Source organism: Leopardus geoffroyi, chromosome A3 (assembly GCF_018350155.1).
Source record: "Leopardus geoffroyi isolate Oge1 chromosome A3, O.geoffroyi_Oge1_pat1.0, whole genome shotgun sequence".
Classification (NCBI taxonomy): domain Eukaryota; kingdom Metazoa; phylum Chordata; class Mammalia; order Carnivora; family Felidae; genus Leopardus; species Leopardus geoffroyi.
The window spans coordinates 27,809,626-27,836,064 of NC_059336.1; the positions used below are offsets into that span (position 1 = coordinate 27,809,626).

The 26,439-nt window shown below is 53.1% G+C and overlaps 1 protein-coding gene, 1 long non-coding RNA gene and 1 other non-coding gene across 3 annotated transcripts; 2 read left to right on the top strand and 1 right to left on the bottom strand.

The window, feature by feature from the left end:
• Nucleotides 1–1,681: 1,681 nt before the first annotated feature.
• Nucleotides 1,682–21,486, top strand: LOC123580373. The gene is made up of 3 exons (XR_006703275.1): nt 1,682–1,693; nt 11,475–11,481; nt 20,848–21,486. It is a non-coding gene; the product is annotated as an uncharacterized LOC123580373 (long non-coding RNA).
• LOC123581754 lies at nt 2,665–2,771 on the top strand. Its single transcript, XR_006703989.1, has one exon. It is a non-coding gene; the product is annotated as a U6 spliceosomal RNA (small nuclear RNA).
• Nucleotides 21,332–26,319, bottom strand: SRXN1 (sulfiredoxin 1). The gene is made up of 2 exons (XM_045445037.1): nt 26,073–26,319; nt 21,332–22,386 (listed from the first exon to the last, which is right to left on the bottom strand). Exons 1-2 carry the CDS (start codon nt 26,292–26,294, stop codon nt 22,183–22,185), a joined length of 426 nt encoding a protein of 141 aa, XP_045300993.1. The 5' UTR covers nt 26,295–26,319; the 3' UTR covers nt 21,332–22,182.
• Between the last annotated feature and the right edge of the window lie 120 nt (nt 26,320–26,439).

A 26,439-nucleotide genomic window follows, 5' to 3' on the forward strand; every position in this document is an offset into this window, starting at 1 on the left:
TTTTTCAACGTTTTTATTTATTTTTGGGACAGAGAGAAACAGAGCATGAACGGGGTAGGGGCAGAGAGAGAGGGAGACACAGAATCGGAAACAGGCTCCAGGCTCTGAGCCATCAGCCCAGAGCCTGACGCGGGGCTCGAACTCACGGACCGCGAGATCGTGACCTGGCTGAAGTCGGACCCTTAACCGACTGCGCCACCCAGGCGCCCCTTTTTAATGTTTTTTAATGTTTATTTTTGAGAGAGAGACGACAGAGCGCATGTGGGGGCGGGGAGGGGCAGAGAGAAAGGGAGACTCAGAATCAGAAGCAGGCTCCAGGCTCTGAGCTGTCGGCACAGAGCCCCACGTGGGGCTCAAACTCACGAGCTGTGAGATCATGACCCGAGCTGAAGTCGCTGAACCGAATGAGCCACCCAGGCGCCCTAATAATAATTCTTTTTTTTTTTTAAAGTTTGTTTATTTATTTTGCGAGAGAGAGCGAGAGAGAGAGAGACAGCATAAGCAGGGGAGGGACAGAGAGAAGGAAAGAAGAGAGAATCTTAACAGGCTCTCACATTGTCAGCATGGAGCCCAATGCGGGGCTCGATCCCATGAACTGAACCAAGAGTCAGACACTTAAACAACTGAGTCACCCAGGCATCTCTTGACGGTAATCATTCTAATAATGATAGGGAGTAAAAAGTTACTGAGAAGCCATCTGGGAGCCCGGAGGGGACCGTGACCGTGGGCTCCACGGAGCACAACTTCAGCCCCCTACATTTCACTTTGGTCATAGACTCCCACACACAAGGTCACCTCCGCCCATTGCCTCCAGCAAGGCCATCCCCATGAGCACACTTATTCCCTAAAATATGCCAAAGGAGTGACTATCAGGCCTTGAGGCCAGCCTGGGAGTGGGTGTGTGGGGAGTTCAAATCCAGGCCCTGCCTCTCCCAAGCTGTAGAAACTTAGATACGCCAATTGCTCTATGCCTCAGTTTCTTTTTCTGAGGAAGTAGAATTATAATAGCCTTGGCCTCTTACAGCAGCCGTGAGGATCGAGTGAGTTAAAATGTGCCCAGGGCCTGGTGCTGTGCCTGGCACTTAGCAAGCAGATCATATGGAAGAGGGTTACTATCTTCATTCCACCAATAGGTAAACTGAGGCTCAGCCAGGAGAAACAACCCAGTTCATGTTATCAGTTGGAATGTTTATTGGCCCTGAGCTGCGATGAGTCTCATTACACGGGTAGAAACCCCAACCAGTGAACCTACTGGTTTGTGAGACACCTTTTATTCCTTAGTGGGTTTTTGTTGTTGTTAAGTGGGAGTCCAAAATGGAGGAGGGGACAACTTAACGTTGTCCCAGGAAAATCTCACCCAGGAACTTCTTTTCAGAAATCTGGGGAAACACTTAGCCCTGTGTGAAAAGGTCTCAGGTTCCAGTTTGAGACGGACTGCGCAAGGTAATGGGAAATCCTTGAAGGCTCTTGAGCAGGGGAAGCATGAACTTTAAGGGACAGGAGTCTGGCAGTGCGTTTGGGTTATTTCCTGTTACTGGGGTCTGGACATCGCTGGCGGGGGGGCGCCTTGGTATGGTGACTGAATTCCACAAATAATCAAGATGTATTTGCAGAGACCCCACTAAATGAAGGGTGCTGGGCTGCTGTGGAGGGTTTGCAGCCAGCAAACCCCATCACATCCTGCCCTTCCGATGTGGATATACAACTCGATCTACTCCTGCGGGGTTGGGGAGGGGGTGGGAGGGGGGGAACCTGAGTGGGGAGGGGTGATGTTTGGTTTGAGGCATAGATGGAGTAGGAGATGCAGAGGGAGAGAACATTCCAGGTGGAGGGACTTGAAGGGAAAGGCCCTGAGAAGGGAAAGGCCTGGAAGGTTCAAACTCTCGCCAGGAGCCCTGGGTGGGACAGAGATGCAGAAGGCAGAAGGAACAGGTGAGAGAGGTCGTGGGGTCGGACACGCAGGGCTTCAGAGCCATCTGGAGAGTGTTTTACTCCGAGTAATGTGGGGGATCATCAGAGGTTTCCGAGCAGCGAAGGGCACAGGATCTGACCTGGGCCTCCAGGGGGACCTCCTCCGGCTGCGCGTGGAGAAATGGGACTGTGGGGTCCATGGCGAGAGCCGGGAGCCCAGGGAGGGTGATCTGCTCCAGCGCGGTGTGGGTAGAGGCGGTGACACGTGCTCAGAGTCTCCGTCTGTCGTGGAGCGGTGGCGCTCAGGGGCTCCTGAAGAGCGGGTGGCTTCTGTCGAAATGGCCAGCGCACGTGCCCGTTCACCGAGCGGATCTGCCTCTGGGACTTCATCCCGCATTTATCCTTGCACATGCGTGAGATGACCCAGATGCAGGGATGCCGATTTGCCGGGCAGAAGGGGAACAGACTGCCTGGGGCCAAGTGTGGGTGGGGATGTGGAGCTGGCGCCGCGGAAGTGGGGGGGGGGGGGCAGGCGCCGCCATCTGGGGAGCAAGCTGGGACGCTGAATATGTAACGGAGGGTATGAAAGACGCCCGCCGATTCCCTGACAGTCTCCCCGGCAACAGGTGGGGTCTGGGCACCCGCGCCCACTCCCTGATTCGGGGCGCTCTGTGGCTGCTCTGACCGATACTGTGGGCAGAAGTGATGCTGTGACAGCTTCTGGGCCCAGATCTTAAAAGACGAGCAGCTTCTGTGCTCACTTCGGCAGCACATAGGCTAAAATAAGAACGATCCGGAGAGGATTAGGGTGGCCCTGGTGTGAGGATGACACACAAATTCCTGAAGTGCTCCGTGTGAAAAAAAGAAAGAAAGAGAGAAAGAAAGAAAGAAAGAAAGAAAGAAGAAGAAAAAAAAAGACTAGCAGCTTTTACTTCCTCCTTCTTGGCAGGATCCCTTGGGGACAAGCCAGCTGCCATGAAGGAAGTCTAACCACCCCGGAGACTGCCATGCTGTGAGGAAGTCTAGCTAGCTACAGAGAGGTGTCCTCTAGGATGAGGCATCATTAGAGGGACACAGAGACAGAGAGGGGAACACCAGGTGCATCACGGCTGCAGACATGAGTGGAGAAGTCAGCCATCTCGGAAGGGGACCTCCAACCCCAGCTGTCTCAGTGACACCACACTCACAGTTCAGAGACATGCAGCCCAGCCCAGCCCTTCCCGGATTCCCGACCCACAAAATTATGAGTAAAACAAAGTGTTGTTGAAAGCCTCTGAACTGAGGGTAATTTATTGTAGTGCAAAAGATAACCAGACCCTATCACCCAGCAATTGAACCCCTGACTCTTTGTCCAGATAAGATTCTCATGCCAGCCCAGACAAGGACATGCCAGGGTAGTGGCCATGTGGTGGCCGAGACTTAGGGACTATCCACGCGCCCATTCCTGGGGTAGTAGAGGGGAAAACATGTGGATGCAAACCAAGGGGTCCTAGTTAGCGCCTAGTCAAGCCACAACCCAGACTGATGTTAAACAGGGAACGAGCATTGGAGCAAAAATAAATTAACATGCATTCACAGGGGCGCCTGGATGGTTTCAGTCGGTTAAGCGACCGACTCTTGATTTGGGCTCAGGTCATGATCTTGCGGTCTTGAGATTAAGCCCCAGGGTGGGCTCTGAGCTGAGTGCACATCCTGCTTAGGATTCTCCCTCTCCTACTGCCCTTCCCCTGCTTGTGCACGCATATGCTCATGTGCTCTCTCACACTCGCTCTCAAAAATAAAATAAAATAAAATAAAATAAAATAAAATAAAAAGTAAAATAAAGTAAAATAAAATAAAATACACACACAGAAAGCCACAATACCCATACAAACATGCTGTGTCCTTCAAGAAGACTCACACACTGAAGAACATGTGGGGCCCATTAAAATGGGTCTTTAAAAAATTTTTTTTAATGTTTATTTATTTTTTTTTCAACGTTTATTTATTTTTTGGGACAGAGAGAGACAGAGCATGAACGGGGGAGGGGCAGAGAGAGAGGGAGACACAGAATCGAAACAGGCTCCAGGCTCTGAGCCATCAGCCCAGAGCCTGACGCGGGGCTCGAACTCACGGACTGCGAGATCGTGACCTGGCTGAAGTCGGACGCTTAACCGACTGCGCCACCCAGGCGCCCCTAAATGTTTATTTTTGAGAGGGAGAGAGAGACAGATTGAGCAGGGGAGGGGCAGAGAGAGAGAGAGGGAGGGAGACGCAGAATCCGAAGCAGGCTCCAGGCTCTGAGCTGTCGGCACAGAGCCCGACGCGGGGCTTGAACTCACGAACCGTGAGATCATGACCTGAGCCGAAGTCGGACACTTAACCGACTGGGCCACCCAGGCACCCCTAATATGGGTCTTTGCAAGAGCTTAAAATGGGAAGGGGAAATGGATGAAAGAGAATAGAGAAAAAACAAAAGAGGGGCATACAGGGGTCAACATGATAATCTGCCATGAACTGAGGACTGTTTTGTTTTTTGTTTTTAACTCAACTCTCCACATTTGAAGCCTAAAAAGTGATAGCAAAGGTAGACAAAACGCATGTCCATAAATAGAGCGTTGATTGAATAAATTACAGCACATCCACATGATGGAGTACTTATTAAGCCATGAAAACAAATGTTGAGGTTTGCTATGTACTAATATGTAAGAGTCTGCAAGGTCTATCCATGGGGAGCAGAAATGATGTAGAAGGGTATGTATTATAGGCTTCCATTCAGTGGGGGTGGGAGGAGGGGAGGGGAATGAAAGTATGTGTATTTGTATATACGTTTTATAAACAAGTGCTATCTCTATGAAAGAATATCCCAAAGGCCCCTGGGTGGCTCAGTCATTTAAGCATCTAACTCCTGATTTCATCTCAGGTCATGATCTCCTAGTTTGTGGGATTGAGTCCCGTGCTGGGCTCTGCGCTGATAGCTCAGATCCTGCTTTGGATTCTCTCTCCCCCGCTCTCTGCCCCTCCCCCACTCTCTCTCTCTCAAAATAAATAAACTAAAAAAAAAAAAAAAAAAAGAGGGGTGACTGGGTGGCTCAGTCACTTAAGTATCCGGCTTCAGCTCAGGTCATGATCTCATGGTTCATGGTTTTGAGCCCCATGTCAGGCTCTGGGCTGACAGCTCAGAGCCTGGAGCCTGCTTCAGATTCTGTGTCTCCTGCTCTCTCTGCCCCTTCCCCACTCATACTCTGTCTCTCTCTCAAAAATAAATAAACTTGGGGCACCTGGGTGGCGCAGTCGGTTAAGCGTCCGACTTCAGCCAAGTCACGATCTCGCGGTCTGTGAGTTCGAGCCCCGCGTCGGGCTCTGGGCTGATGGCTCAGAGCCTGGAGCCTGTTTCCGATTCTGTGTCTCCCTCTCTCTCTGCCCCTCCCCCATTCATGCTCTGTCTCTCTCTGTCCCAAAAATAAATAAACGTTGAAAAAAAAAATAAAAAAAAATAAATAAATAAACTTAAAAAAAAAAAAAAAGAATATTCCAGAAACTAATCCAAGTGGTTGCTTCCGGGGACAAGAGCCAGGTGTAGGGAACAGGAGTGGTGGGGAGACTTCAGAGGAGTAGGTACCCAGGCTGTCAGTGCTCACTTTTGAAATCCAGTCACCATGATGTGATGGAATCCAGGTCACATGGAGAGGCCCGTGTGGAAAGGAACTGAGTCCCTCTCCTCTCCCCTGCTCCTTGTCTCTAGCCAACAACCAGTGCCAACTTGCCAGTGATGCAAATGCACCCCTTTGGCAGCAGATTCTCAGCCCCAGTCGGGCTTTTGGCTGAGTGCAGCCCCAGCTGGCATCTGAATGCAGCCTCCTGAGGACCGGACCTGCCCAGCTCAACCACTCCCAAATTCCTGGTCCTCAGACACTATGAGATGTAATAAATGGCTGTTGTTGCTTTAAAGCACCATGCTGTGGGGTTACTTGTTACGCAGGATAAAGAGCTAATACAGAAGGTCCTGGTAGCCTTTCCCAATAAGAGTCCCCCTCGTCACCCCAAAGAAACCACGATCCTGATAGTTACCATTCCCATGAATGTTTTAACTTTTACTACGTATACATAAATTCTTTTTTAGGGGCGCCTGGGTGGCTCAGTCAGTTAAGCGTCCGACTTCGGCTCAGGTCATGATCTCACGGTCCATGAGTTCAAGCCCCGCGTCGGGCTCTGTGCTGACAGTTCAGAACCTGGAGCCTGTTTCAGATTCTGTGTCTCCCTCTCTCTCTGACCCTCCCCTGCTCATGCTCTGTCTCTCTCTGTCTCAAAAATAAATAAATATTAAAAAAATTTGTTTTTAAATAAATTCTTTTTTAAATTTTTGTTAATTTTTTTTTTTTTTGAGAGAGAGAGAGAGACAGAGACAGAGATAGAGCAGGGGAGCGGCAGAGAGAGAGAGAGGGAGACACAGAATCCCAAGCAGGCTCCAGGCTATGAGCTGTCAGCACAGAGCCCTATGCGGGGCTGAAACTCACAAGCCGCGAGATCATGACCTGAGCCGAAGTCTGACACTTAACCAACTGAGCCACCCAGGTGCCCCAACATATACATAAATTCTTACACAATGTAGAGGACTATATTTCATTCTCCGAAGTATAGAAACGCCCACGATATAATATATACATTTCTATTTATAACATGGATCCTATCTTACTTGCTTTGTTTCTTCCACAATATGCTTTGAAGATCCATCCTATTGAGGCAGATAACTGCGGTTCTTTTTCACTAATATAATATTTCATTAGATTAATGGCATAATATTATATATTACATGTATTATAATGTAATGTATTGGGTATGTTATAATCTAATATTCCGTTATGTTAATATACAATACTACCATTTTAGTAGGCAGATGTGGTGTCTAAGTGCTTGGCACACAGGGACAAATTTCATCTTCGCATCTGTGACAGCCCCTGGACATCATGTAGACCTACTAAATGTTAGCAAAGCCAGTGACCTATATCTATACCAGGACCTATTTTGAAACAATTTCAGACTTACAGAAAGTTGCGAAAATAGTACAAAGAATTCCTGTATACCTTTACCCAGATTCCTCAAATGCTCACATTTTACTACCCTTTCTTTATCATTCTCTCTCTGCTTACATTTCTGTCTGGGTAGGAGTAAGTTGCAGACAGGAAGCCTCTTTATCTCTAAATTATTTCATGTATATTTCCTAAAAGCAAGAACATCCTTTAAAATTTTTTTTAATGTTTATTTATTTTTGAGAGAGCAAGAGAAAGACAAAGCACGAGCAGGGGAGGGGCAGAGAGAGAGAGGGAGACACAGAACCCCAGTCAGGTTCCAGGCTCCAAGCTGTCAGCAGCACAGAGCCCGATGCAGGGCTTGAACTCGCCAGCTGTGAGATCATGACCTGAGCCAAAGTCAGACACTTAACGGACTGAGCCATCCAGGCACCCCAAAACAAGAACATTCTTAAAAAAACCACAGTGCAGATACAAAAATCAGGACATTAACATTGTTACAATCCTATTGTCTATATTATACACTGTGAAATGTTGCAAACAAACTTTTTTTTCTGATCCAGTATCCGATCCAGGATACATGTTGCATTTAGTTTATATGTTTCTTTTTTTTTTTTCAACATTTATTTATTTTTGGGACAGAGAGAGACAGAGCATGAACGGGGGAGGGGCAGAGAGAGAGGGAGACACAGAATCGGAAGCAGGCTCCAGGCTCTGAGCCATCGGTCCAGAGCCTGACGCGGGGCTCGAACTCACGGACCGCGAGATTGTGACCTGGCTGAAGTCGGACGCTTAACCGACTGCGCCACCCAGGCGCCCCATAGTTTATATGTTTCTTTAGTTTCCTTTTATCTGGAATGCCTTCCTCAGTTTTTTTTTAATTGTTGTTTTGTTTTTATACCTTTCTGACCTTGACATTTTTCATGTGCATAGACCAGTTGTTCTGTAACCCGTCCGCCTAGTTGCATTTTTCTGATATTTCCTTATAATGAGGTTCAGATCAGCAGTGATGCTGTGTATTTCGCAGTCTGTCCTGTCGGGGGGCACATGATGTCAATTTGCCCTGTTGCTAGTGATGTTCACCTTGATCGCTTGGTTAAGGTGCTGTCTGCCCGTTTTCACTGCTATAAAGGCGCTATTTTTCTTTGTAATTAATAAATATCTGTGGGGAGATACATTGAGACTATGCAAATATTCTGCTGTCTTCATCCTTCTACCCACATACTTCCTAGTAGGATGATATATTTTGCATTAAATGTAATTATTATTCGACCAAGGAGTACACGAGCATTTGCCGATAATTCAACAGTATAAGAAAGTATAAGGCGAGTCTCCCTCCTACTCCCTCCCCCAGCCACCCAGGTCCTCTCCTGCTGGTTCCTGTGTCCTTCCAGATTGTTCTATGCACAGGCAGGCTGATACACACATGTATCCTCTTTTAGAGTTACATGCACATAACAGGTAGGTGAATATACACACTGCTCTGCATCTTGCTTTATTTCGCTTGACATTTTGGAGGCCATTTTCTATTTGCATAAGAGCCATCTCTTCTTGGTTTTAGAACCTTATGTCCGCCTGAGATGCAACGCTTCATGTTCGCAGATAAGGAAACGGAGGCTTGGAGTGAGGAAGGGCCGGATCCCCAAAGTTAGAAGGCAAAACAGACCTGGAAAGCAGTCCAGGACCCCTGCACGAGGGAGTTGACAGGTCTCACCCCCGGGGAGCCAGGCCTTTCGGGGGCCTGCCCCAACAAGATGCCAGACCCGGGCTCGCGTCTGCGTTCCCAGCCTGGCTTGTCCCCACTGCCTCCTCAATCCCCGGGGTCCCCTTCTTAGTTCTTGTTAGGGACTTCCCTCCAGCTCCCTGCTGGGCCAGGCCTTGGGAGCCCCATTGATCCTCTGACAGCCCAAGACAGATCGTTGGGGAGTGTGTATTCAGGTGCAGGCTAAGCACATGGAGGCCAGATGAGAACGGGGTGGGGGGGGGTGGTCAGGGGCCCACTTGGGTGGGAGATGGAAGACTGAGGAAGGCAAGGATAGAGGATCCCACAGACACCTGCCTCTTCTCCCCCTCCCCCACCATTCCCGCCCTCCTCAGAGCTTTGACTCGCCCCCAACTCCTCTCATGTGGGGTGGGGCTCACCCCATGGCCTCTCCTTTCCCCTGGCCTGGGAGGCCTGGGGTGTAGCGGAGAGAAGTCAAGATATGAAATGCACCCTGCTTGGTTTGACGGGCAGCCCAGGCCCTCCTGTGAGAGTCAGGCCGACGATACCTCTTCCTGAGCCTCAGTTTCCTTCGGGCAGTGAGGAAGAAACAGGCCTCACATGGGTCTAGCAGGCAGCAGGGCATGGCCAGTATATGTCCCCATGGCCCCTTACTGGCCTCTTAAAACTCCCACTGCTTGGTCCCTCTCTGGTTCTGGAAGCCTCTAGCCGTCTTCCCCGACTCTCCGCACCCCAGAAGGAACACAGCTCCTGGGGTCAGGCTTGTTGACCCAGTGGGGCTTCTGGGCTGGGGCACCTGGAACTGTCGCATCACGTGCTGGGAGAGCCCTGGCACAGCCATGGCCTCCGGTGATGGCCGCTCAATCCCTCGCGAGGTGGCCCCTGAGCTCTGCCTTTCTCCTTTGCAGAAATCTGCCCCCCTGTGGCTTCTTCAAGGCAGTGTGGTCCCCAGAGTGGGGAGTCTGCCTTTATGCCCTGTGACCCCCGCCCCCTCCTCCCCCCCAGAGACCTTTAGAGGGCATGGGCATCTCTGGTAGGCACCCAAGCATTGTGTGGCATGCATGGAGGTGGGGGGCTAGGGGCGCATGGGGGCTCAGAGAGGAGGCTGGGGGGCAGAGGAGTGGGGATGTGAACACAGTGAGGAAGAAGATTCAGTGAAATAGACAGGCACTTGGTGAGGGTGACAGGGTCTCCGAGAGAGGCTGGGGGCACAGGAAGGAGTGAGCAGGGCAGGGAGAGAGTGGGGCTCAGATGGAGGGCTGTAGACTCCAGGAGGGGACTGGAGCCTGTGGGGGGTGGGGGGGGGAGGTTAAAGGCCCATACAGCAGAATGGGGAAACAAAGGAAGGGATGACTGCACACAGCCCCCTGTGGCTCAGGCAGCGGGGGAGGCCATTCCAGTGGAGGGTGGCACCAGAATAAAGCCCCCGGGGTGGGGGGGGGGGAGCAGCCCAGGCCAGCAGCTCCTTCCCAGCACACAGCCCCCTGGGCAGATGGTCTTTACTGAGCAGCCGGGCGCAGGTTCCTGGGATTCGCAACCGCAGTCAGCATATCAGCACCTCTGTGGTGGCGCTAGCCTTCCAGAGGGCGCCATTCAGGGGACAGAGGTAGATTGCTGGAAGGGCTTCCCTGGCCTCGTGCCAGCCTGGGGAAGGTGTTCGGTGGCCTCCCCTGCAAATTAGAAGATGGCTGGAGGGCGGTATCGACTGGAGGCAGGGGGCTGGCATCAGTGATCCCGACACCAGGGGTGCGCGTTCCAGGGAGGGGACAGCGTTGGCAAAGCCCTCCCAAATCCTGGGACATTGCGTCGGAGGCCCTGAGAAGCTGCGGCTAGCTGCTCCCTGCAGAGACAAGGGAATAGGGCAGAGAGAGAGAGTCTGACACAGATACCCGCTGAGTGCGTGTGGCCAGACCCCGTCCACGCACTTTACTGAATCCTCACTATCACCCCCACGAGGTGACGACGATTATGAACCCCATTGTCCAGAGGGGGAGGTGGAAGTCAGAGCAGTTGACACAGCCAGGAAGCCCCACTAGCTGGGATTTGAACCCCCAGTCATCCTGGCTGATCCCTGCAGGGGCAGCGGGGCCGGGAAGCGCTCAGACCCCAGCTTCCCCTGGCCAAGGGGGCTGACAGTGCCTCTCTCCCCCTCATTCCCCTCTCTGCAGGGGTGCCGGGTATGTTTGGTGCCCCCGGCAGGGTTGGGAGGTGAGACTTAAGTATAAATAAATAAACAGGGAGCAGATGGTGGGGGGGGGGGTACAGGGAGGGCCAGGGCCAGGGCCTCCCACTTGTCCCTGGGAAAACATTACTGGGCCGGAGCAAATGGATTCCAGACTCAGGGCCGAGAAGCTCCCTCCCCAGGCCGGCTGTCCTGTCTGCTGGGCTGGGACCTAGCACAGCGCTTGGGAGAAACAGGGGGCTGGGGCCCTGAGTCCTGGATGCTGCCCTCTTCCTTCTCTTCTCCCTGTGTGGCCTTGAGCAAGTCATTTCACCTCTTTGTCTCCATTTCTGCACCTGCCACGTGAGTGCGTGGAAGGAGGGGGTCAAGTTTTTGGCTCGAGGGCCGCCTCCTCGAGGAAGTCCTCCTTGGTTGCTCCGTGAAGATTTTGCTAAGGGCGACAGCTGAGAGTATCAAAAAGAAGACGGGTGGTTGTGTCTTTCGTCTCACAGCAACCCTTTCAGCAGATTTGCTCAGCATCTACTATGCGCTGGTGCCACGCCACCTTCAAGGCTGACACAGTGCCTGGAACACGGCTTTTCTCTGTGGCTCCAAACACTTGCTCTGTGGGTAAATGAAGGAGTGGGTGGATGAAAGAGGAGACGGGGAGCTGCCATGTGTCCCAAATGTGGAGCCTGCATCACCGTGGTTGGGGGTGGGGGGGGGGAGCGGACAAAAGCCGATGTGGGTAAACAGCAGCATGGTCTTAAATCACACGTCCACAGTGAGAAAGTCCTTCTTTTTTCAGTACCTGCCAGGCCTTCCCCTAGGCCAGGAGCAAGTCTCCAAGATGCCAGTAACACCTTTCTAACACCCGTGGGTGTCTGCCTCTCTCTCTCTTTCTTCTTATAACCTGGAGAAAGCTGGTCTGGGGCCCGGGGCTCCTGCACGCCATGGTACCAGCTAGAACTTGAGAATATTCTTTCTGCGTCCATTTTATTCCTTTGGGCCAGTTACTTTTCATGTGTGGCAAGGGATTCCGATGTTTCGGTTTCGTGTGGATATGGCTGAGGGTGGTGCCAACCGGTCCCGGAGAAACTCTGAAGCGGCTGGTGCTTTCTGATAAAGTGATGGTCTGGGGCCAGGGTGGCAATGGGGGCCTGACGACAGGGGCACGAGGGAGCGCGCAGGGGTGGTGGAGGCGTTCTGCGTCTGGACGTGGGTGTGAACCTCTGTCAAAATGCATCGCGCCGGGGGCGCCTGGGTGGCGCAGTCGGTTAAGCGTCCGACTTCAGCCAGGTCACGATCTCGCGGTCCGTGAGTTCGAGCCCCGCGTCAGGCTCTGGGCTGATGGCTCAGAGCCTGGAGCCTGTTTCCGATTCTGTGTCTCCCTCTCTCTCTGCCCCTCCCCCGTTCATGCTCTGTCTCTCTCTGTCCCAAAAATAAATAAACGTTGAAAAAAAAAATTAAAAAAAAAAATGCATCGCGCCGAACGCTTTAAATGAAGGTATTTCGCTGTATGCACGTCATACCTCAACAAAGTTCATTTCAGAACACGTAGAACCTCCCAAGGCTGACTGAAGATATTATGTACATAAGACATATGTGCATGAGCTGTTAAGTGCAGATGCCCTGTGGGTGTGGCCAAAGTCACAGGAAAGTTGGGGAAACGTGGAGTCAATGAATAAATGGATAGATAAGAGACAGAATGAATGAATGAATGAATGAGCAAGTGAATGAATATCTACTTCATCTATGGTAATGAGTCCCCTCTGCATAGTCCCCATATATCAGATGGTCACGATCGGGGGTTGTCCTATCTCAACTTGCGTATCTCCTGTGATGGGACACTCACTACCTTATGATATCATCCTTTCACTAGGACTGTGTGAAAGGCCTTTCCTCCTATTAAGTTCATTTTCCTAGTGATCCCCTGCCCCTTGCACTCCACAGACACATCTACTCCCCTCTCTGGGGACAGGACAAATGCCACCAGTCTGCTCTACTCTGAGTTCTTTGTCTCAGATGCTAAGCTTCTCTGCCCACCAGATTCTGCCGGCACGGGGCTTACATCACGATGGGGCAGCAGGAGAAAGAACAAGTACGTGGGCAAATAAAGCAAATAATTACAAGCTCTGAAGGAAAAAAAAAAAAAAAAAGGGTTAGGATATCGGGGAGACCATGGGGAGGATGAGGAAACAGGGAAAGCCTTTCTAAGGAGTCGGCATTTGAGCTGAGTCCTGAAGGATGTGAAGGAACCGGAAGAACTAGAGGAAGGGCATTCCAGGCTGAGGCAAAAGCAAGTGCAAAGGCCCTGAGGTCAGAAAGCAATGGGGAATTACGGGGCAGTCAGTCGGGCTGGAGTGGGATGGGCACGGGCAGGTCACTCAGAGCAATGATGGTGAAGAATCTGGGATTATTTTTAAATCCAATCCTCAAACACTTTTAAGCAAAGGGCAGTATGATTGATATACTTACTGAATTTTAGTAAACACTCTTTTTTTTTTTTAATTTTTTTTTCAACGTTTATTTATTTTTGGGACAGAGAGAGACAGAACATGAACGGGGGAGGGGCAGAGAGAGAGGGAGACACAGAATCGGAAACAGGCTCCAGGCTCTGAGCCATCAGCCCAGAGCCCGATGCGGGGCTCGAACTCACGGACCGCGAGACCATGACCTGGCTGAAGTCGGACGCTTAACCGACTGTGCCACCCAGGCGCCCCTAGTAAACACTCTTAATAAATTAAAATTAACTGAAGGTTTTTCCAGTTCCAGTAGTTTGGCACTTCCAAAGGGATAATGAAATGCCTTCAAGGGACAGACTGTGCTGTGGTCAATGAAATGAGTGGCCTCTGCGACGGGCCTGACCGGGTTTGAATCTTGGCCCTGACTCATCCTCGCCGTGTGACCGTGGGCCGGGGACCTCATCTCTCCGAATCTCAGTTTCTTTATCTGCAAAATGGGGATAAGAAGTGTACCCACCTCATGGGGTTGTTGTATTACATGACTTCGTATTTGGGAAGCATTTTTTTTTTTAACGTTTATTAATTTTTGAGACAGAGAGAGACAGAGCATGAACGGGGGAGGGTCAGAGAGAGAGGGAGACACAGCATCTGAAACAGGCTCCAGGCTCTGAGCTGTCAGCACAGAGCCCGACGCGGGGCTCGAACTCACGGACCGCGAGATGGTGACCTGAGCCGAAGTTGGACGCTTAACCGACGGAGCCACCCAGGCGCCCCGGGAAGCATTTAAACAAAATCAGAAGTGTTTTCTGTTGGTTACACAAAACAAAACAAAACGTGAGGCTTGCAGACGGCGAGACGATGAATCCTTTTTCCATCTCTTCCACTTCTGACTCCTGCAAGAAAAGGGCCCTGGGTTGGTGGGGGGGGGGGGGGGGTCGGGTCCTTCAGACCCTTGCCACAAAGAGAGAGCAACCCTAGTCAGGTCTGGAGAAGCCAGAGACAGTCCGGTGGTTACATTGTTCATACTGACAGCCACATTTATTGATGTCACGTGCTACTGATTTTCCATTTGGTCTGGCTCTCTCAAGTTTCCCTTAAACCCCCCCCCCCCCGCAAAAATGTCTTTAAGTAAAACAAAAGCAAATAGATTTACCGATTCAAAAACAATGGTCCCTGAAGGTGATACGAAGCCCGCCCGTCCCAAGTGGCCCATATTGCGAAGGAGGCTCTTGACGGGTTTTGAGAGATGTTTTTCTAACCTCCTTACTGTGCTCTCGGGGGAACCAGAGGACCTGCGTTGTGTTCTGTGCTGGGCCAGGCCTACCAGGACCCCAGTGCGAGAGGGGGATTCGCCTCAGGGACTCTGTCCACATTCAGGTCTGCATGAGCGTTGCAGAAAGGGCTCGGGGACTCCCAAACCTGGGGGTCACCAGGGTCCTTCCTCTCTCGTCCCTCAGATTCAGTTTCACCCACTGGAAAATCCTGGGACTCTATCTTCATATTACATCTGGCTTCTGATCGCTTTTCTCTACCCTGGTCCCGTCTACCAGCCACCATCTGCACCCTGGTGACAGCAGCAGACTCCCCCTCCCCCTCCATTCCCATCCCCGCTCCTCTCAGCAGCTAGAGCCAGAGCAGGCCTTTCCTCTTCTCCAGGCCTCACACGGCTCCCAGGTACCTTGGAGGGAGAAACCGAAGTCCTCACCCCCTACGAGGCCCCTCCCAAGCTGACGGTGCCTGACTCTCCCGCTTTGTCACCGGGCCAGCCCCGGCCTTTGTCCCATCCCGGCTGCCTCCACCACAGGGCCCTCCTGGCTCTTTCTTGGACCCTCGGAGGGAGCAGTTTCCCACCTCAGGGCTTTTGCGTGGGCTGTTCCTTCCGCTTGGAACATGCTTCCCTCTGACATCTACAGGGCTTCCCTCCTCTCTGTTCTGTTCACCCCCACCTCAGAGAGGCTCACCACCTTACGAAATTCAAGATTTTCCATCTCGTTCTTCCGCCTCGCCCTGCTCTTCTCTCATAGCGCTTATCACTACTCAGTACTGCATTTTTACACCGTATGTATGTTTCATGTGTGTTTCTTGCCCATCTCCCCCTGAATGGACCTCAGAGGCTTTGCATCTGTTTTATACTCTGATGACCCCAGAGCCTGGTACGTGCCTGTTGTGCCATAGGTATCCCGCACCAATTTCTAGGGTGAGAGTCCAGGGAGGTGTGTGAAGGGTAGGGAGGCAGTGAGCCCTGCCCTCCGGTTCCCTCTCTGGTCATGGTTTCCTTCTGTTCCCGCCATCGTCTCTCACCCCCCCCAAGGGTGGGACAGGACTGGCGAAGCTTGCCTCTCCGGGGAGAGGTTTCCAGCTGCAGGTCAACTGCTCTCTCCCCGACAAGGCTGTGGGGAGCCATGGGGAATCCTCAAAAGACAGAGGGAAGCGATGAGACCGGAGGACCGTTGAGGGTGTATTGTACAGGCAAGAAGACTGAGGCTCAGGGTGGTGAATCTGTCTTCAGGACGGCTGGGGCCTCGGTTCCCTCCTCTGTAAAAGGAGGTTAATACCTCCTCCCTCCTAAGGTTGTGGCCAGGATTAAACGAATTAAATAAAGCCTTTAAGCACTGAGTAGGGTCCGGCACACAGTAGGTGCTCAAGCAATGCTGGCTGCTACTGCTGTTGCTCTGAGAGGTGAACCTATCACAGCCAGCAGGTGGCAAAGTCAAGGTTCAAACCCAGGTCGGCGTGAGTCTAAAGTGACTCTCCCCCTCTCAGACACGAAACAATGACCATAATCGTCATGGCCACCAGGACAGCAACACGACCACCACCATCAACTCAATTCATTTCCACCCCATTTGGGAGCTCCAAGGGTTAGAGAGGAAGTTTATCAGGTGGCGGCACCTGCCTCGCGGCCACAGCCAGCCAGGACTGGCTGCTCCTGACTCCCTCCGCAAGGACAGGTTGGCGGCCACCGCGACCTCCCGCTGGGGGAGCCCCCCAATCCCGCCGCCGCCTGGGGGGCCGGGGGTGGGGGAGCCCTGGGCGGCCCGGGGAGCCCCCCGGGGGAGGCGAGCGAGGCCCTCGGGCTCTGCAAGGAGCCGCACGGCCTGGAAGACATTACACGGCTGTCGGCCGGGGGGCGTCGCTCGGAGTTCCGGAGGGGGTCCCGGCGGCGGACACGCCGGCCGAGGGGACGGCCCCGCCACAAAGCGCGCTTTGTTCTGCGCGCCCCCCCCGGGAGCTGGAACCAATGGATTGGCGGCAGCTGAGGTCATCTGTCAGGCAGCGCCGGGGGTCAGGCCCGGGGAAGGGGCCGCGAGGGAGGGCCGGGCGGATGGCCGGCGGGGGTCCGTGTGTGCGGGCGGTTAACGAGGCCGCGCTCGCCGGATGCCCTGGGGCGGCCGCGGCCTCAGTTTACCCAGCTATCCAGCAGGGAAGATCGCGCTGCCCTGTCCGCCTGCGGGACTACCGCGTCAAGTGTGGGAGCCCTGATTCCGCCGCCAACGGCCTTCCTGCCTTCCTGCTCCGTGGGAGTGCTAGAGTGGGGAACGCACCCCAGCGCAGAGTCGCAAGCAAGCAAATGTGGTGGCGAAGACGCATGTGCATGGGAGGCCTGGCGTCTTCCTCTGGCCCAGCAGAGTCAGGGCCTCTGCCCGGTTTCCCCACTTTGACCCTGGATGCCGGACGGGGCCTGCCTTTTGTCCGGGGCTGACAGGTGGGGCTGCCTAGACTCGAATCCAGGGAGCCCTGGTGCCCATCCCCCAAAGCCTCTGGTCCTCAGGGTAGAGCAGGGCTGGAACCTCCCCACCGCCACTCCCTTTTTCTGACTGGAGGCAGATTGGGTCTGAACACTTTTCTGTATCCCCCCAAACGACATCCCATGTATTCATTCATTCACACCCCCATCCGTGTGTGCCTCAGTGTTCCCATCCACACAACGGGACAATCAGACTTCTAAACATTCAGTACAGGGTCCCCTGGGGGATGAGGCCATCAAGTCCAAGATATTGCCCAAAATATGAGTGTTTCTGGAGAAAGGGCTCATGGTTTTTTTTTTTTTTTAATTTTTTTTTCAACGTTTATTTATTTTTGGGACAGAGAGAGACAGAGCATGGACGGGGGAGAGGCAGAGAGAGAGGGAGACACAGAATCGGAAACAGGCTCCAGGCTCTGAGCCATCAGCCCAGAGCCTGACGCGGGGCTCGAACTCACGGACCGCGAGATCGTGACCTGGCTGAAGTCGGACGCTTAACCGACTGCGCCACCCAGGCGCCCCTCATGGGTTTTTTTTGTTTGTTTTGTGTTTTGGATTCTCAACTCTTTACCACCCACAAAGCAGCCCCCCAAACTCTGCTGGAGGAAAAGGCATTTGGAATGGCCACTCCGGGGAGCAATCTGCTAAGACCTTAGAAGTTAGAAATTGAGCTAGGTGTCAGCTAGGCAGTCCCTCCCCCGGGGGAACAGTTGAGAGAGCACAGTGACAGCGGGAGATGTTCGTAGCAGCAAAAAAACAAACAAACAAACAAACAAACAAACAAACAAACAAAAAAACTGGAAAGCTCAAACGTCCATCCACAGGAACATGACTGGTAAATGGTGTATTCAGACCGTGGAATATGCCACAGAGCAATTAAAAGAATGAGCTGGTTGGGGCGCCTGGGTGGCGCAGTCGGTTAAGCGTCCGACTTCAGCCAGGTCACGATCTCGCGGTCCGTGAGTTCGAGCCCCGCGTCGGGCTCTGGGTTGATGGCTCAGAGCCTGGAGCCTGTTTCCGATTCTGTGTCTCCCTCTCTCTCTGCCCCTCCCCCGTTCATGCTCTGTCTCTCTCTGTCCCAAAAATAAATAAACGTTGAAAAAAAAAAAAACTTGGCATTTGGGGCGCCTGGGTGGCGCAGTCGGTTAAGCGTCCGACTTCAGCCAGGTCACGATCTCGCGGTCCGTGAGTTCGAGCCCCACGTCGGGCTCTGGGCTGATGGCTCAGAGCCTGGAGCCTGTTTCCGATTCTGTGTCTCCCTCTCTCTCTGCCCCTCCCCCGTTCATGCTCTGTCTCTCTCTGTCCCAAAAATAAATAAACGTTGGAAAAAAAAAAAAGAATGAGCTGGACCTAAACGGAATATATCCATCCACCAAACACTTGGTGAACGCTTACCACGCATCAGACACTGTTTTGGGCAGTGGGTCTGCAGGGATAAGACAGATCAAGTCTTGCTTGGAGAATGTTTTGCTACTAGCAGGTGAGACAGACACAAACAGCCACGGAAGAGCATTTCAGGGAGTGTGATAAATGCCACAAAGGAAATAAAGCCGAGTCAGGTGATAGCATGGTGGGGGAGGGGGACTGTTTTAGACAGAATGGTCAGGGGAGGCCCCTCTGAGGGAGACTCTGGAGAAGAGCAAAGACGATTAATGGGGTGAATGGCCTGGCACAGTGCCGGGGGTGGGGGGTGAGAAATGCCATCTGCAAAATGATGTAAAAAAAGATAAGCATGCTTTACTTACGCGTTACATACTACATTATCACAAAGTCAGAAAAAAAAAAAAGGCCTGGAGAGGGTATATGCTAAATTGGTGACGGTAACTGTCCCAGAAGAGGGGAGGACAAAGAGAGCGCCGGGACTAGGACTCGCGTGGGCTTCCGCTTGCCTCTCATATTTTAATTTCTCATCATTTAGCATTTCGATACCTTAATGTTTAAAAATAGGCACATATAACTTGTGAAATTAAAAACCATTTTAAATCTTCCATGGTGAAAGGGGTAGGTTCCGGGCAGCGAGGGGCAGATGGGGTCCCTACACACGTTCACTGGACGCAAGTTCCTGGGGAGCAGTGGTTTGTCTGGGGAGGGGACCCACCGTTAGACTGGGGAGCCCAGGAGAGGAATGTGGCTCAGCCTGGAGGATCCGGAAGCTTCTTGCAGGAGGTGCCTTCTTTGCTGAGCTTCAGACCATGTGGCTCAGCACCCCCAGTGTAGACTAGAGGAGAGGCCACGGTTGTGTGTAAGACCACAGAGCAGGAGCGGACGAGGTAAACAGAGCCTGAAACTCCGGGCAGCTGACGTCCCGCCCTCACAGCCCGGCCCCTCCCTCCACCCTCTTCCCACAGCCCTCGCTCCGAAGGCTAGAGGCCCCGCCCTGCTCCGGCAGGCCAGAAAGCAGCGCCACCTGCTGGCGCAAGAGAAAAACGCAGCTCTCAGCCTCCACTGAGAGCAACCAACCAGCCAGTTTCAAAACCCTGCTCCCCTTCTCGGACAATGAACAATCCCGATTCCGTTCCAAGTCGGTTCCTCACCGCCCTCGCAGCGTCTAGCAATGTCTAGACCAAGCTGCCTGCTTGGGTCCTATCTGCAGGAAGGGAAAGGCTTCTCAGGAAGGGGCAACCGTTCTGGTACCTTAGACCCACTAGTGGGTCAGGAGGTGGTTACTCACATGAGCCAGGGGCACCTCATGACCGCAGTTTACAAAACGTGCCCTCGGCTTCCTGACCCTTGGTACAAATCTCAGGGGTAGACAGTCCGTTGACAGCTTGGAAAAAGCCCCCAAGGAAGGGTTTGCCCAGTGTCACCTGATGAATGGGGGTACAAGCTGATCCCGTAACTCGGGCTCCGGGACCCAGCCCAACGTGTGTGGAGGGGGGGGGGGGGCGGGGTGTCACCATATTTGAAGAGAACTGACTCAGTCTAGATCAGTGGTCTCAGCCTGAGGTCCCCGAATGGCAGCAGCAGCAGCACCTGGGAATTTGTTAGAAAAGCAAATCCGCTGGTCCCACTCCAGACCTACCAAGTCAGAAACTCCCCGGGTGGGGCCCAGCGATCCGTGTTTTAGAAAACCTGTTTGAGAACCTAAGCCGGCGGTCCAAAGTAACTATACCCCCTCGTTTTCATTAAACAAGCTTTTATTTGGGAATGTTTTTTGGTTTACATAAAAGTTGCAAAGATAGCAAAGAGTTCCTGTATACTCTGTACCCGGCCTCCCCTCCCCCATCATCTTCCATTTTCCATGTACATTTGTCAAAACTGAGAGACTGACATTGGCAGGTTATTAGTAAAATCCAGACCTTAGTCAGAGCTCCAATTTTCCCACCACTGTCCTTTTTTGGTTCTAGGATGTCACACTACATTTAGGACTACATTCGTTTTCAATTTCAACTGGTCACCTCAGTCATCTTTCCCTGGGACAGAGAATGGGTGGGACAGCAGTTTTCTTTGTTACTGAGCTGGGGAAACTGAGACTGGAAAACACCTGGTGACCTCAGGTCACCCCAGAAGGGCGATGAGAGCAAAGCCTGCCTCACTCTGCACCCTTCCTGCCCCTCTTCCTTTCACCCAGGACTCTTATTTTCAGAAGTCCCTTCGGAATGTCCCGCCTGGCCTACCTCCAACAGCCATCTCAGACCCTGGGATGCCTCTATTAGAGCAAGCCCAGCCCTGGGAGAGGTCCACCCCTGCCCCATTGCTTCTTCCCCTAGATTGAAGGGCCAGGACAATGTGTTGGTAATTAACCTTGGCTTGGGCAGATCAAGGCCCTGTACAGAAAGAAACAGTTATTTGCCCATGCACAGCCATTTGTGACTGATGAAAAATGCCACCAGTTCTTTGCAGTTTCTCCCAGTAAGAGGTGTAGTCTGTTTTGCCACTCCTCGAATCCAGGCCAGTCATATGATTTGCTCTGACCAAAAGAACTTAGCAGAAGTGATGTCTTACCAATTCTGGGCCTAGGACCCAAGAAGCCTTCTAGCTTCACTCACTCTCTTGGCACTCTGACGCCATCTAAATAAGCCTGAGCTGACCTGCTGGAGAGACCACACAGGGGAGGACTAAGCCAACCAGGCAACAGCCTGCCAAATGCCCGACAAGTGAATAGGGCTATCTTAGACCATCCAGCCCCATCCAAGGTTAACAGCTGACTGCATGCAGCCTCAGGAGTGACCCTGGGCGAGACCAGAACTGTCCACATGTGCCCAGCCTAACCTGCAAACCCACAGAACTACAGGCAAATGAATGATGTGCTTTTAGCTGTCAAGTCTGGGGATGGTTTGTTACACGGCAAAGACTAACTGATACACAACTCCTCACTTCTCTCTTGGTAATGGGATTCCAACTTTATTTCAGGAACCAGTGCGCCAGTCCCAGGAGATGGGATATGAAGGGTCTCCTCAATATGACAGTTCTGTCCCCTGCCATCTAAACTTTCTTTGCAGCCAGGGGTGGGAATGGTAGCCGGTTTGGGCCAAGGAGACCTAATGGAAAGATGCAGGGGGACAGAACAGGAAATAGGCCTCTGAGAAAGGTTTGGCTTTATGATAGAAGTTGAGAGTGGGCTTGGCCCTTCCTCCTCCCCCGCGCCTTTCTTCTTCGAACGCAGCCATGATTCCTGGAGGTACAGCTGCCATCTTGGACCATGAAGTAACAAGCAATAAGGGAGAGGCCAAAAGGAATCACAGAGATGTGAGCTCTACCTTCTCTGGGGTCCTGCACCCATACCGCCTGTCTCCAGAATTCATGCTTTGTGGACGAACCTCTCTTTGTTGAAACCACTGCAGCCTAGGCTTTTCTCTGCTTGCAGCCGAATGTATCCCGCATAGTAGGAAATAACACAGACAACAATGCAGAAGGATCCTTGTCCTTGGGACTCTGGAGCCAGGAGTCTGTAGCTCTCCAAACCCATCTTCTTTTCCATCCCATTGTCTCAAAAATACCTCGAGGTCAAATATAGGACCCCATTTTCACAGCAGCGGGATCTGGGGCTCCCACGCTGTTCAGGAAGGAGTCCAAGGCCTTGCGGCGAGTGGAACAGGTGCTCAGAGTCAGACCTCCCCCTCAGGCACGGAGAGGCACCCCTGTACGCTTTCTGCATGGCCCAGCCCGCTGGAGGCCAAGCGTGTCTTCTGGGACCTTCGCAGGGTTGGCAGGGGCCACGGCGGCTGCTATTGTAAGTCCGGCGTGGAAGCGCCCAGGTACACCCTGAGGTCCGAGAGAGTGGACTGGACGAGCTTGGCGGGGATGGTCTCTCGCTGCAGCTGCCGGTAGGCTGCGTAGCGATGGCAGCCGCCAAAGGAGTAGAAATAGTCACCACCCTGGGCCCCTTTGATCCAGAGGACGTCGATAGGGGGGACGCTGTCGGGATCCTCCTGGAGAAGAGGGTACAGGGTCAGTGAACACGGCACAGCACTTGGTGGTTTGCAGAGGAGAGAGCCAACTGTGAAACACTCGGCAATTTGGGGAGCTGCTTGTCACCAGCTCGATAGCTTGAAAATCAGCCACGGTGGTTTACATCGGGGAAACGAGCCGGTGCCACGAGTCAGGGCTTTCCCCCCTGCTAGAGACCAGGTTGTTACACACTTGTGTTTATCATTATGCCACAGACACGCGATCTGTTGGGCCCTGTTCTAGACTCTGGGAATAAGGTACAGCCAGAACGGGATGGACACGGCCCCTGCCTTCATGGGGCTCCAGTCCCGTGGGGCGGATGGAAGGGAAAAGTGAGTGTTGGCGTGATGAATGCTAGGAGGACGGTGACACAGGTCGTGGGTGGCCACGGGGCCTCTGTGAGGTGACAAGGGAGCAGACATCGAGCACAGAGGAGCCAGCTTGGGAAGAGAGACAGGTGCAATAGTTTAGAATCAGGGCCCAACTGCCTAGGCCCAGGCTCAAATCTCAGCTCTGCTACTTAACTGCTATGTGATCTTGGACAACTAATGTCCGTGCCTCAGCTGTCCCATCTATCAAATAGGGACGTCTTAGAGGGAACAGCAAATGCAAAAGGCCAGAACAAGTTCACCGTGTTGGAGGCATGGGCAAGGAGGCCAGTGTGATCAGAGTGGACACGAGGTCAAGGGCACAACAGGTCGGAAAGGTCAGCAGGAGCCAGACTGGGCAGGTTTGTTTCTAAGAGCAGTGGGTAGGCCCTGGAGTGTTTTAAACAGCGGAGGGTGATGTGATTTGATGACCATTCTAGGAAGCTGTCATGAGAGCAGGCTCGGCGGGGTGGGCAAAGTCAAGAGCAGGCGAGACCGAGGTGAGGCCTTAGCAGGTGTCCAGCGAAAGACGCTGGACAGGGAGAGGAGGACAGGTTTGGGACATGGGGGCAGATCGGAGATGCACGGGGTGATGTAAGGAGAAAAGAAGAGAACCTTAGTTGACTTTCTGTTAGGGCCCCGCGCAGCCAGTGCAGAGCAGGTGGTCCTGTGAGTAGGGAGAGCCTGGGGTGGGGTCGAAGGACTGGGCACAGTGGGGAGACCACATTAGACAGCGCCCATGGGTTCTCTTTTTTTTTTTATGCTTAGTTGACAGATTTATTGATACATTTATTCCACAAATGATTCACAAGCAGTAATGCCCAGGGGTTACAGGTTGGGACTCTAGAATCCCAAAAAGCCTGAGTTTGAATTTCAGAGCCTCCCCTGAGCAGCTAGCGGACCCAGAGCAAGCAGCCTTGCCTCTTGGAGCGTCATTCCTCATGTGTAAAATGGGAGTGGGCCCTCTATAGGGCTGCAGATGAACAGTCACAGAGCTGATGCATGTGAGGCGTAGAGCACAGTCTGCCTGGCAGCGGGGCACTAATGAGGGGCAGTGTGCTGGATGGGCCAGGTGCTGGGGGCACGATGGTGGGTGGGCAGCATCACAGTCCCCTGAGACGTCCATGTCCTAATTCCTGGAGCCCGTGAACATGTTACCTGACAAGGCAAAAGGGACTTTATGCATGGAATGCAGTTAAGGATCCTGAGATGGAGAGATTATTCTGGGTTATCCAGATGGGCTGAAGGTAATCACTGGCGTCCTTGAGAGTGGAAGAGAAAGGCAACAGAGGAGGTCTGATGGTGCTGGCTTTGAAGATGGTGGAAAGAAGCCATGCGCCAAAGGATGTGGGTGGCCTCTAGAAGCTGGGAAAGGCAAGGAGAGGGATTTTCCCCGAGAGCCTCCAGAAGGAATACAGCCTTGCTGACACCTTGATTTTAGCCCAGCGAGACCCATTTTGGACTTTTATATGTTTTTTATTATTTTTTAAGTTTATTTATTTATTTGGAGGGAGGGAGGGAAGGGGAGAGAGATTGAGAGAGAGAGAGAGAGAGAGAGAGAGAGAGAGAGAGAGAATGGGAGAGGAACAGAGACAGGGAGAGTGAAAGAAGATTCCAAGCAGGCTCCACACTGTCAGGGTGGAGCCCGACGTGGAGCTCAAACTCGCAAACCAGGAGGTCATGACCTGAGCCCAAACCAACCAGTCGCTTAACCAACTGAGCCACCCAGGAGTGCCCTCCCCCCCCCCCCCCCCTTTTTGGACTTTTAAACTACAGAACTATGAAATAATACATTTGTATTGTTTTAAGCCACTAAGTTCCTGGTAATCTGTTACAGTTGCCATAGAAAAGGAATACATGTGGTTAGTATTGTCTTAAGCCACTAAGTTCCTGGTAATGTGTTACAGTTGCCAAAGAAAAGGAATACATGTGGTTAGCAAAGACAGGCTTGGTTCTTGCCCTCACAGAGCATATGCTTCTAGCATGGAAGCCAGGTGTCTAAACAGGCCATAAAAACCCAGTGGGATCAGAGCTATGCTGGTGGGCACGCAGGTGTCTGGGGGCCCACAGGAGGCCACTAACCCAGTAGCGGGCATTGGGGAAGACACTGAACACTGGGACCTAGAGAGCCAGAAGGAGTTAGAAATAGTAGAGATGGACGAGTTCTGGCAGGGATCAAAGCCCGTGCAAAGGCCTCAGGGTGGGAGAGCACATACATGGCTAGATCCTTCGCGAACGGCCAGGCATCATGCTAGTGGTGAGGAAACAGCCAAGATATGACAAAGCCCCTGCTTCCGTGCATGAGGTGGGGAAGGCAGACGATAAAACACAAACAAATGTATAAGTTTGTGCACAGAAACAGGTGCACAGAAATAGGTGCACAGACGTGCGTTATGGAGAAATACTTCGGTTTATAAGGGGAGAACTTGAAAGCCAGGGCTCTGTTAGCCAGGGTGGAGAAGGGGCTCCTGAGGCCTGAACCAAGAGAGGGAGCAGGTTTTGTGGCTATCTGGGGGGAAGCAGCTCCTGGTAGAAGGAACAGTAGTGCAAACTCTAGGTCTGAACACCATTGTGAGGAGCTGTGGAGGTGTCTGGTGGGGACTTGGGGTCTCACAAGGTCACCTGGCAAGGGTATGATGGGGTAAGATGACCTATGCCATGCAGGCCTAACCTGACACAACTCTTCCCTCCCTCCCCCAAAGTTCCTGCCAGGATCGTGTCCCCATTCTTGAGCACCTCAATGCTGGGGCTGACCCCTCAATGCTGGAGCTGACCCCTGTCCCCTCCCAGTTCCAGTGTAAACAAGGCCCACCCAGCAGACATGACATGTCCAGAGCCACCGACTGTGACAGCCAAAAGTGACCGCAGGGCTTCACTCCAGCGAGTGTGGTGGCTATGCTGCGGGGCATCGGGGCCAGTCTGTGCCACTTTCAAAGTGCTTGACCTTGGACAAGTTACTTAAAAAAAAAAAAAAAAAAAAAAATCCTCCGGTGCCTCAGTTTCCTCGTCCGTAAAAGAGGAACAGTATCCACCTGACTACATACAGCACTAGAAACAGCTCCCGGGGGCTGCAAGTGCTATCTTTATAAATAGACTCAGCGATCGTTATTTTAGTTATCTGGTCCAATCTCCTGCCGGCCCAAGTGAGGAAACAGAGGCCCAGAGAGGCCCAGCCCCTTGCTCAAGGTCACACCGCAAATGCTGAGCTCCGGCGGCGCCCGGAACCGGTCCCGTCTCGCGTCCGGGGCGACCTCCCTCCTGCGGAACCCTCCCGCCGGCCGGCCTCCCAGGGGCCTCACCCGGATCGCGTCCACGAGGCTCTGCACCTTAGCCGGGTCCAGCACGGACGGCAGTGGCCGGATAAGCACGCGCAAAGGGACGTTGTGCACCGCGGCGATGCAGCCCGAGTGGATACTGCCGCCCTGCGCGCCGCCGCTCGGCCCGGGGCCCCCAGGGCCCCCCCGGCCGACCCCGGCCCCGGCCCCCGCCCTGCCCAGCGCTCCTCCGGCTCGCAGCCCCATCGCGCCGCCGCCCGCCCGCCGCGCCGCCTCCCGCGGGCTTTAACCCCGGCCGGGCCGTACCACTCCGCGCGGGCGGCGGGGGCGGGCGCCGGGGCGAGAGCGTGCCTCCCCGCCCCTCAGTGGTCCGGCCCCGCGCTCCCCGCTC